The 10,850-nt window shown below is 59.2% G+C and overlaps 1 protein-coding gene across 2 annotated transcripts; it reads left to right on the top strand.

Annotated features, from left to right (window-relative positions):
- Positions 1-758: 758 nt before the first annotated feature.
- Positions 759-9,894, top strand: CHGA (chromogranin A). Of its 2 annotated transcripts, XM_004584327.2 has the most exons (8): positions 759-858; positions 1,554-1,600; positions 3,323-3,416; positions 4,099-4,167; positions 5,806-5,904; positions 7,384-7,800; positions 8,357-8,826; positions 9,755-9,894. In XM_004584327.2, exons 1-8 carry the CDS (start codon positions 813-815, stop codon positions 9,836-9,838), a joined length of 1,326 nt encoding a protein of 441 aa, XP_004584384.2. In that variant the 5' UTR covers positions 759-812; the 3' UTR covers positions 9,839-9,894. The 2 variants fall into 2 exon arrangements, with proteins under 2 accessions (XP_004584384.2, XP_012782244.2); XM_012926790.2 differs by lacking the exon at positions 7,384-7,800.
- The last annotated feature ends 956 nt before the right edge of the window (positions 9,895-10,850 follow it).

Below are 10,850 nucleotides of genomic sequence, written 5' to 3'. Positions count from 1 at the left end.
GAATTCAGGCCAAGAGGGGGACTCTGCAGAATGAGCAAGGGCTAAGCAGGGGGAGCTGCAGGGTCTCCTGTTCTGCCTGAACCTGCAGAAGACTTCTAGTACCCCCTACCCCTGCTGGCAACCTGTCCACAAAGGCCTCCTGGTGGAAGTGACCTTCAGTCTGTGGACTGAACCTTCAACCAACATACACAGTAGTGCCAGAGTGCCCAGTGCTAAGTACTGTGGAAACCACAATTGCAGTAAGTGAGCACACCCAGTGACGAACCGGGTCAGTGTCCCGGCAGCCAGGCTCCGCTCGGACCCATGAGGTGCGGGATGGCTCTGTGGGGCCACTCCAGTGTTCTGGGAAGTCAGGGCTCCCCTCTAGCCTGTGAGAACTTCCAAGGAAACAGGTCCCAGGCAAAGGGGATGCTCAGGAGCTAGAAAACCAAGACCGAGCGGGGGGGGGGGGGGGGGGGAGACTTGCTGGAGGATGAGGAGTGCACGCGGGCAATCGATGGAATCGCCCGGGGACCGGCTCCTGCGCACCTGCACCCCGCCCCCTCACCTCCCCCAGCCGACCCACCTGCTGTGGACGTCCTAGGCCAGCAGCACCGAGAGGAGGGGCCGCACCCCGGGGTGGGGGCAGGGCCGGGGCGGCCCCGCTGACGTCATTTCCGGGGTCGGGGTACATAAGGGGCGCCCGGTTGCAGTTGCTGCTGCCGCCGCCGCCTCGACCACAGTGCTGGTTTGCTCGGACGGACACGCTGCCCAACGAGCGGCGGACGCCCGGCGCTCCCGCACCGCCAACTCCTCTGCACCCCGGCCTCGCCATGCACTCCGCCGCCGTCCTGGCGCTTCTGTTGTGCGCCTGGCAAGGTGAGCGAGGGGTCCAGGAGATGTGGGGGAGCCCCTGGCCTCTCTGGCCTCCTCCCTGAGGCGCTGGCTCGGCGCCCCGCGCCCCTCCGGCCGCTCCGCGGCTGCCATCAGCACCGCGGACAGCGCCCGGCGACCCTGCCCCACGCGCGGGGTAGCAGCGCCCGGACCGGCCCCCTGGAACACCGGACGGACTCCCCACTCCACCGGGCAGGACCCCTGCCCCCGCAGCCCTTGCGAGGCCTTCGGCAGCCTCAGGGTCAGCGTCGACTCCGCACCGAGGCCAGCCAAGGTCATTGCGGGGAGGTGGGAGAAATGCTTATGGCTTCCCCTCTCCCCTCTTTTCTCCTCCCACACTGCTACCCTTGACTCCTGCCTCTGGAGTCTATCGCAAGCGCCCCCCTTCTCCGCCTTTTCCTGAGGGGCTGTCCCTCTGCCTGCATCTGTCCCCACCCTCTGCCCTGTTCCCCCGTGGCCCCTGGCCTGGTTTCCCAAGCACCTGCTCCCTTGGGAAGAGTTAAGGCTCCCGGTGCCACCTCTAGGGGCTACCTCACCTCCTCCCGATCTAAGGTAGTAGGCCTGGAAGAGACACAAAATCGGCCCGGCCTCTGGCTGGGGTGGAGGCAGTTTTAAGGGGGGCATTGGGTGCAGGGGTCCTGCTGGGGCAGAAGGTGAGTGGGCACTCTTTTTCTCCCCAGTTGCTGCCCTGCCGGTGAACAGCGCTCTGAGTAAGGCAGACACTGAGGTAAGAGCGGGGATGCCCCTGGGCCGTGGACACTTGGCGCGCATAGCCAGGTCTCGGGCAGCTGCAGGAGTGCGCGTGGCATAAAGCCAGGAGCCAGCACTGCGGCTACGAGCCTGGGCACAGCTTGCTAAAGAAGATATCAAAGAGTGCTTGCTCTGCCTGCTGCCCTCTGCGGGACTCCCCGGCTCCCTCCATGCTGTTGCCTGGCCCCACTGGGCCTGCTGGCTTGCACACTGGAGCTCGAACCTCTGTGTGGCGTCCACAGGCCTCCAGGATTGGCTCTGCCTGCAGCACCCTGCTCGAGGGGCATTCTTGCCTCCTGCAGCCCAGGATCTTTGGGGCTGATGGGGAGGCAGCCCAGAAACTGGCCTGGGGGAGGGGGACTTTCTCCAGCAGCTGGGCATGGACTTGGGTTAGTGTATGAACAGGGCTTGCTTTGCCATGCTGTGGTGCCCCATTTACCTCCACTTGAGGGACAAAGAAATATTTCCTCCACCCTTCCAGGAGCTGTTGAAACCTAAAATGTCGAAGATGGTTCAGTTCTGATTCCATTTTTGATTTCTTTTTAGTGGCAGTGGGCTAGAACTTAAACTTCCATCATTCATTCTAGCTGTGCAGCATTGGGAAAATTGCCTAACCTCTCTGATCAGCAGTCACAGGGACTGTCCATCCTGGAGCATCCTTTCTTGAGCTTCCTTACCCCTCTTGGCACCAGCAGCTGGTTCCTGCCTTCCAGAATCCGCCTTCTTGATGGGTGGTCATGTATGGGCTCAGTGAATGGGCAGGGGCCAACATAGGCACAGGGTATGGGTTGCAGGACCCTGCCTGCCACATGCTCTCAGTGAAGCATTCAGGTTTCCAGGGTATGCTGGGCAGAGAGGGTCAGAGGCACTGGGGCAGCTCGGGTTGAGACCCAAGTGCTCCACGTGGTGTTGGGACTGTATGTACCATGCAGTGTTGGCTGCTTTGCGAGCCTGGAACCGCGGCTCTGTTGCCTTGGTGTCCCACTGACACAGCCTTCCACCCCCTCACCTACTCATGCCCCTGCTTCCTGGTACGCATCTGACACCTCCCGCTCCTCTACCCAGCTCTAGGCTGTCAGAACGGGTCTGGGGACGTGCCTTGTTTTCTGGCTGAGGTACAGAGAGGTTAAGTTACCTGCCCAACATCACACAGCTGGGAGACACACTCCAGTTGGGCCATTTAGCAGGGGATAGTACAAGATCCATTTAGCAGGGCCTGATTGGGCACTGGATAGAGACAGGGATGCTGTTAGCCAATGGATCCATCCTACCTGTGACTATGGAGCCAGACGAGGAGGCTGTCACTGCTTCCATGTGGGTGTTGGAGGAGTGATCCAGGTCCCGTTTCAACACGGTAAAGCCAAGGAAATCCAGAAGGGCTCCCTGGAGGAGCTGGCCTGTGGAACTGTGCAAGACCAAAGCATGTTGACAAGATTTCCTGCTGGCATTCCACCATGGCCTCTGCATCTTCCGAGAAGCAACATTTGGGATGAACATGAACCAGGCACCAGTCCTCTTGCTCCCCCCCGCCCCCGCCCGACAGGTTCAGCTGCTGTTCAAGTGACGGGAGTTACTGGCAGTCCTGTCCAGCCAGGGGAGCAGAGCTGTGCCCTGGTCTTATCAGCAAGTTGTCCTGGACCCTGCAGGGGCTGAGCTCTCCTGCAGGGCAGTGCCAGCCTGTGCCCTCATCTCTTCTCAGGTCATGAAGTGCATCGTTGAGGTCATTTCTGACACACTCTCCAAGCCCAATCCGATGCCTGTCAGCCAGGGGTGTTTTGAGACACTCCGAGGAGGTCTGTGCCTGGGACTGGGAAGGTGGGCATATGGGTACCTGAGCCAGTGTCTGCCTTTACTGGGTGCTGGGCTGGGTTCCAAGGGGCTTGGGTGATAACGGGGTCCTGGCTCCTGTGCTTCTGGAGAATGTAGGTTAGAGAGTGGATATATACATAAACAGAATATCCTAGAATTCTGGGCAGAACCAATCCGAGCTGGGACAGCGAGCTTCGAGGTGAGAGTTTTGCGTGTTTTATTTTGAAACCACCTCTGGCACCTGGGTGACATCCCATAGCTTCGTGCTAGAGAAAGGCGTGGCATGGCGGGCCCAGACTTCCTAGCTAGACAGCTAGTGGAACCTGTAGCACTTGGGCTGGCCTTTTTTAAACAGAAAAGGAGTGCTGGAAATTAAAGACAGGAGGAAAATGAAGAAAGGGAATGTGGGTGGTCTAAGCAAGGTGTGGGGCGGGAAGGGCGTTTACAGAGGCCACCTGTGGTGTATGCTGTGGGGCCAGTGGCCACCAACTAGTGCCTGGGAAAAGTGGTCATTCCAGGAGGGCTCCCTGCAGCCCCAAGCTGGCTGCTGCCACGCCGCTTTTGTGTTTCCAAATGAATCCTGCGTGCTCAGCAGCAACCACCGATGGCAGTCGGCTCGGTGACCCCCGCACCCCTGCTCCCCATGACAGCGCCCTCTCGTTCCAGACGAACGCATCCTCTCCATCCTGCGGCACCAGAATTTGCTGAAGGAGCTCCAAGACCTGGCTCTGCAAGGTATTTTCCAGGCCAAACTCCAGGCCAGGAGGGGCAGATCAGGAGGGCGGCAGGTGGGGCAACACGGGCATTTCCTTTCAATCCCAGCATGCCGCCTGTTTCAGCCATTGATTGTGCCATGATGGAGGCCCAGAGAAGCTGAGCCACCTCCCCCTGGTCACACAGGGGGAGGGACATGCCGAGACCACATGCAGCAGTCCTCGTGCCCCAGGGCAGCTAGACTGTAGCTCATGTGGGAGGGCATTTGCAGGGGGCTCCTTACCCCAGTGAACTATGGGATACACTGGCGGCAGGACAGGAGAGCTTTTACTAAGAAGGATGTGGGGACAAATGGGTCTTGCCTGTCCTCAAGCACAGTCCAGATTTTCAGCATGCTTCAAGGCAAGCGGTGTTTGTTTGGTTTTTTTTTTTTTTCCACGAGATTAAGCAAGTCCACACAGTCCTGGGAAGAGACATACTTAGTGAGGGAGGTGGTGAGTTCCCCATCACTGGGGTAGTCAAGGTCAGTCAGGGTGCTGGGATGCAGGTCTTCGGGCTGCTGTTAGCTCACAGTTAGCCGTGCTACCCAGCACCTCGCCCAGCGAGTCGACAGAATCCCAGCCACAGGGTCCCCTGTGGCCACCCCCGGGTTGCACAGCGCTGCTTCCCACCCTTGCCTCTTGGGGTCACTGGGGGGACAAAGTGAGAGCCAGGTACCATGGCAGGTGCTGGGCCAAACAGGGGTCACTGTTCATTTCATCATCCTGAGCTCTGAGTTTGTGTTTTTAAATTAAATATTAAATATGATGATAATATTATCATTTTAATTAGATATTGAGTGACTTGTTGCCTTTAAATAATTAAACTAGCAGATTATTATAGGGGAATTGTGTGTGTACAATAGACAGTATTATTTTCTTTTTATTTTAAATACTTTATTTACTTGAGTTAGAGAGAGATCTTCCATCCACTTTTACTCCCCATATGGCCAGGGTTGAACTCCTATGAGGAGCCAGCCAGTCACTGGCCCTGGAGCCAACTACCAGGCCCTAAGGGATCCCCCACATTCCTTTTTTTTTTAAGATTTATTTATTTTTATTACAAAGTCAGATATACAGAGAGGAGGAGAGACAGAGAGAAATATCTTCCGTTTGATGATTCACTCCCCAAGTGACCGCAACAGCTGGTGCTACACTGATCCAAAGCCAGGATCCAGGAACTTCTTCCAGGTCTCCCACGTGGGTGCAGGGTCCCAAGGCTTTGGGCCGTCCTTGACTGCTTTCCCAGGCCACAGGCAGGGAGCTGGATGGGAAGTGGAGCTGCCGGGATTAGAACCGGCACCCATATGGGATCCGGGCGCATTTAAGGAGAGAACTTTCAGCCGCTAGGCCCCGGCACCGGTCCCCCACATTGCTCTCATGCAGCATCAGGCAGGGCTTGCTGTCTTTCTGGGGAGCTGCAATGGCTCTTGCAGAGAAGGGCCTGGGGTGCCTGCCCGCTCCCTGCCGGCCCTCCTGAACTCGGTTCCCCACAGGGTCATGCGGAGCAGGCCTGGAACATGCTGGATCATGTTCATGGGTGGGGAAGCAGATGCCCGCATGCCCAGCTCAGTGGCCAGGGCTGAGCCCATGGAACAGATTGCTGCTTCTCTGCCATCAGGGGCCCAGGAGAGGGTGAGGCAACAGGAGAAGCAGAGTGGCTTTGAGGCAGAGCTCTCGGAGGTCCTGCACACCCAGAGCGACCAGGCCGCACAACCAGGTTTGTCCAACCGGAGGCAGACGGGGGTGCCCCAAGCGTGGTGGGTGTGCAGGATCATGGGCGCCTGAGAGCCAAGAACCCCGTCTCTGTGCCCTGTGAGGTTGCTATTATTTCCTTCCCTTCACAAAAAGAAGAAACTTGGACCCAGAGAAACAGTTTCTGGCCCAAGGCGTGCCGCATGACTGGGGACCCAAGACTGGGTCAGCCTCACTTGCCCAGCCTTGCTCACCCAAAGCCACTGCAGTCCAAGGGTTCCAGGGAGGGTGGGCAGCATGCTCAGAACCTGGGTCAGCTTCCTTGAACCCCAAGACTGTTAGGGATCAGAAAGACAGTGGCCTAGGTCAGCGCTGTGATCTGGAACCCATCCTCCCCACCGGGTAAGACCCCAGGCTGCCCCGCCGTGCTGTGTTGAAGATAGGAACATGAGCTGGGGTCCGGGAGCTGGGTCCCCAGACCCCCTCTTCTGGGCCTGCCAGGGAACTCACAGCTGCCATACTTGCAGTGCCTCCCTAGCGGCTGCGGGGTGCAGCTCAGCCTCCTGTAATGGCTACAGGAGAGCAGGTGTCTGGTCTGAGCGTGGATGCCTGCCATGACTGCAGAATGGAGGGACTGAGCAGTGCGTGTCTGCATGCACATGCATGTGGTGTCCATGGGTCTGTGTGCATGTGTTCTGTATTGGTTATGTATGTGTTTTGTGCATGTATGTGAGTATGCATATCTGTGTGTCAGCATGTGTCCATGAGAGTTCATGCGTGCGCACATGTCTGCATGTATGCCCGTGTCTATTTGTGTCTCTGTGCGCCTGTGTTTCTGTGTGTGTGTGTACATGTGTATGTCTGTGCCTCTGTGTGTGTGCATGTCTGTGTGTAACCCTGTAGCTGTGTGGGAGTGTGTATTTGTGTGTGAGTGTGTGCCAGGTGTGTGTGTGTGACTCCCTTTGGAGAGGCAGCCACATGTCAGCGCACGCCTTGAACTTGGCATTGGGCATCATCGGCTCTGCCACCTGCAGCCCACAGGAATGCCAGGCTGCCCCACCTCCTTGCAGGCCAGTGGAACTTCCGCGAGGTGGGGCCTGGGAGGCCCTCTTACCCGGAGCCTGGAGGAGCTCCTGTGGGGTTCAGGGGCAGCGGTTCCAGCAATGGGAGGGAGGAAGTCCTACTGGTCAGAGGTCATCCTCAAGGCAGCCATGGGAGCACCTGCTAAGAAATATCTACAGAGAAACCTGCAGAGAACAAAGCCACAGCCATAGGCCTCTTACACAGGTTACGTGATTGTCCAGGGGCACGTAACGCTCCAGCTGATGTCTTAATTTTCTGTTCAGGCTTCTGTACTCTTGGGTGAGTTTTTCACTCTGCAGGTTTCTCTTTTGCTTATTTTGGTTTAAGAGGCTGGGTCTGGTAGAAGCCAAAGGCCCACGTGGAGACAGGGCCGAGAGCCTGGCTGCTCCGTGGGGCCTCACGTGCTGTGCTGCCTCTGCAGGGGGGACGGAGGTGGCAGCCCCAGAGGACACGGTGGAGAAAAGGCAGGACATGCGCAGCGGGGAAGCCCCAGGTGGAGCCAGGTCACAGGTCTTCCCAGAGCCTGGGCGAGAGTCCGCAACCAACAGCACCGGCCAGACCCCTGAGGAGGTGGAGGCCCCCCACACCCAGCCCCCTCCAAGCCAGAAGCAACCAGGCACACAGGCCAACGGGGATGGCGAGGGTCCCTCCCAGGGCCCAGGGGACGGGGACAGAGGGCTGGGTGCAGAGCAAGGACCACAGGCGAAAGGAGAAGAGGAGGAGGAGGAGGAGGAGGAAGCCAGGGCTGGAGAGAAGGCCAGCTCGGAGGAGGAAGGCCCCACGGCCGCAGGTGACACCCCAGCCAGCCGAGGCTTGGAGGAGGTCCGCAAAGGCGAGAGTACGTATGACGACCAAGCCCCCAGCCTGCGTCTCTGGGAGGAGGGGGTTGGCAGGATGGGGCCTTGCCCACCCGCACAGCAGCCCTGCCGTGTTCCTAACGGGCAGCTGAGTTCAGAGAGGTCAACTGGTTGGCCTGAGGTCACACAGTTCATGAGTAGTAAAAGGCTGTGCAGCTTACCCTAGTCCACAGGAGAGGCGAGGGCCCCTGCAGGGGTGTGGGTGGGCTTTGGGAACAGAGAGGCAGCATGATGAGGGAGCCCAATGTTCACACCACCCAGCATGAGCTTCAGTGAGGCGAGGCCCCAGCACCCCACAGGACATGGTCAGAGTCTCCTCCTTGCTCCCTGCACCAGCTGGGGCCAGTGGCTCCAGGGTTGCAGGAGCTGCAGAAGAGGTGGGCTCTCGCCACTGCTCCCCCAGTGGACTGGGTTGTGGGGAGGCCGGGTCGGAATTGGTGGCCACAGCAGAGGGCCCAGGGGTAGGTTGGGGGGGCGGGGTGACAGGGACAGGGCTTGGCACCACCCTCATTCTGTTCTTGTCCTCACTTGCTGCAGGTAGGTCTGAGGCCTCGGCCTTGGATGGAGCCAGGAAGACCAAGGCTGAGCCCTCCGAGGGACAGGGAGAGAGGGGGCAGGAGGAGGAGGAGCCGGCAGGAGCCCCCCCAGGCCCTACCCGGGGCAGGCCGAGCAGGGAGCCGGAGCTGGAGGAGCTGGGGGAGGAGTTCTCCAAGGAGTGGGAGGATGCCAAGCGCTGGAGCAAAATGGAACAGCTGGCCCAGGAGCTGACAGCTGAGAAGCGGCTGGAGGGCAAGGACGAGGATGACGCAGACCCTGATCCTGACCGCTCCATGAAGCTCTCCTTCCGGTCCCGGGCCTATGGCTTCAGGGACCCCGGGTCGCATCTGCGGCGGGGCTGGCGGCCGTCCTCCCGGGAGGACAGCGTGGAGGCAGGCCTGCCCGCACGGGGCCACAGCTACCCTGAGGAGAAGAAGGAGGAGGAGGGCAGCGCCAACCGCAGGGCTGAGGTTGGTACTGGGCGGAAGTCCAGCCTTGGACAGGGGCTGGCCCAGGGGTTTCGGGCTGGGACAAGCTTGAGCTCCAAGGCACACGGTCTTCGGGCCTGCCCAGAGCATCAGAGGCATGGACGTGGGCCAGCAGCCCTGAGTCTGGCTGCTTCCTGGCTGTGTGACCTTAGGCAGGTCCTTGCCCTTCTTGGAGCTTCATCGTTCATCCCATTTATGAAATGGAGGCATCCTCTCCTGATTACCTTGCACCCCGAGCCACACCCCGAGCCACTTGGGAAGCAGGAGTGCCAGGACACTGTCCCTCAGCAGGTGCACTTGGGTTTTCCAGACGGGGAGCTGGAGGTAGCCCCATGGCTGCCTGACCCAAACCGTAGTACCTCATGGCACCTGGGAGACCAGACCCCGTCCACACCCCTGGCCCCAGTGTTCATTCATCCCTGCCCACTCTCCTTGGAGCCCCCAGCCCTCTTTCTGGGCTTGGGGCCTGGGGTCTCCTGGGCGGCGAGAGATCAGGGAGGCTATTGGGAGCTGGGAGAGGGCTGCTGCCTGTTGCCATAGAGATGAAGGGGCTTCAGGGTACATAGTTTGCAGCTCCAATCGCACTGCTACAGAAAGCTGGGAAGATTGGAGGCGCCGGCTGGCTTCTCTTCTCCACAGCAGGGGCAGGGTCCCAGAGTCATGTGGGCAGGGCAGGGTGGGGTCTTCTCTGCCTCTCAGAAGCTCCAGTACCTCAGAACTCATGCCCCCAGGGCTACTCCAAGACAGAACTGCGGGGTGGAGAGCAGCATCCATAGCCAGGCCCCCAGCCCTGGCTGTCTCATTTACAGGGAATACAGGAAGACAACCCTTTCTAAGGTCATGCAGCTGCCCGTACCCAACCCCTGTCCCCTCCATGCCCATCTGAGCCACCTTCCATGTTCTCTCCTAGGACCAGGAGCTGGAGAGCCTGTCAGCCATCGAGGCCGAGCTGGAGAAGGTGGCCCAGCAGCTGCAGGCTTTGCGGCGGGGCTGAGGCGCCGGTCGGCGGGGCCACCCAGGTCCCCTCCGCAACCTGTGGTCCTGGCCGTGCAGCCCAGACCCTCCTCCCAGTCGGGAGCTGGCCTCCAGCCTGCTGCAGCCCAGGCCCCTGGGACTCCCCAGCTTCCTTCCCCCGCCCCCACGCTCGACCCGTGCCCTGGAATCTCCTTCCACCCCACATCGGTCATTCTTTCTGTGAGCACGAGCAGCTTTCTAGAAGTTTCCCTTCCACTGGACACAACTGTGGTAACTTCTGACCTTTGGGGAAAGCTGAGAACACCTGACTGTAAGATTCTGTATGAATTTAGCTAAGGAAAATAAATCTGTCCTGGGCTTTTTCGTTTATTTCTTGCTCCCTTCTCAGCTCCAAGCAGGGAGAGCTGCACTTGGATTTGACCTGATGGACAAGGAGTCTGTGCATCTGGAGCCCATCCCTTCACATCTCTTTTTAAATTACTTATTTGAAAGACAGAGCTAGAGAAAGACAGAGATCGGTTTATCCTCCCAGTGGGCTGTAATAACTGAGGCGGGGCCAGGGTAAAGCTGGTAGCTTGGAACTCCATCTGGGTATCTTGTGTGAGTCCAGGGACCCAAGGCTTTGGGCCATCCTCTCTTGCTGTCCCATGTGCATTAGCAGGAAGCTAGATTTGAAGTGGAGCAGCTGGGACTCAAACCCTCACACTTGTAAGATGTGGCAGGCAGCGACCCGTGGAACCCAGGAGAAGGCCATCCGATCTGGGCCACTTGGCAGGTGTGGAACCTCGGGGCTCGGTTTCTTCCCACCTCCACCAGGGAAGGGGCTGCCACCCTGCCTCAAGTGTTGGGATGAAATGAGGAGCCGAGGCCCTGCTCTTGCCGTCTCCTCAGCTGTCCTTGAGCTAGGCCACGCAGCCTGCTGCTGGCCTATGTCCCCTTATCTGCTATAACACTGGGTTCAGGCCCAGAGAGCCCGTGACAGCCTGCAGTACCAGGCCAGCTGTGGACCTGCCCACCTTGGCACATGTCCT

Source organism: Ochotona princeps, chromosome 26 (assembly GCF_030435755.1).
Source record: "Ochotona princeps isolate mOchPri1 chromosome 26, mOchPri1.hap1, whole genome shotgun sequence".
Taxonomy (NCBI): Eukaryota; Metazoa; Chordata; class Mammalia; order Lagomorpha; family Ochotonidae; genus Ochotona; species Ochotona princeps.
Note: the sequence above shows the minus strand (reverse complement) of the source record. Positions and strands in the feature narration are given on the sequence as shown.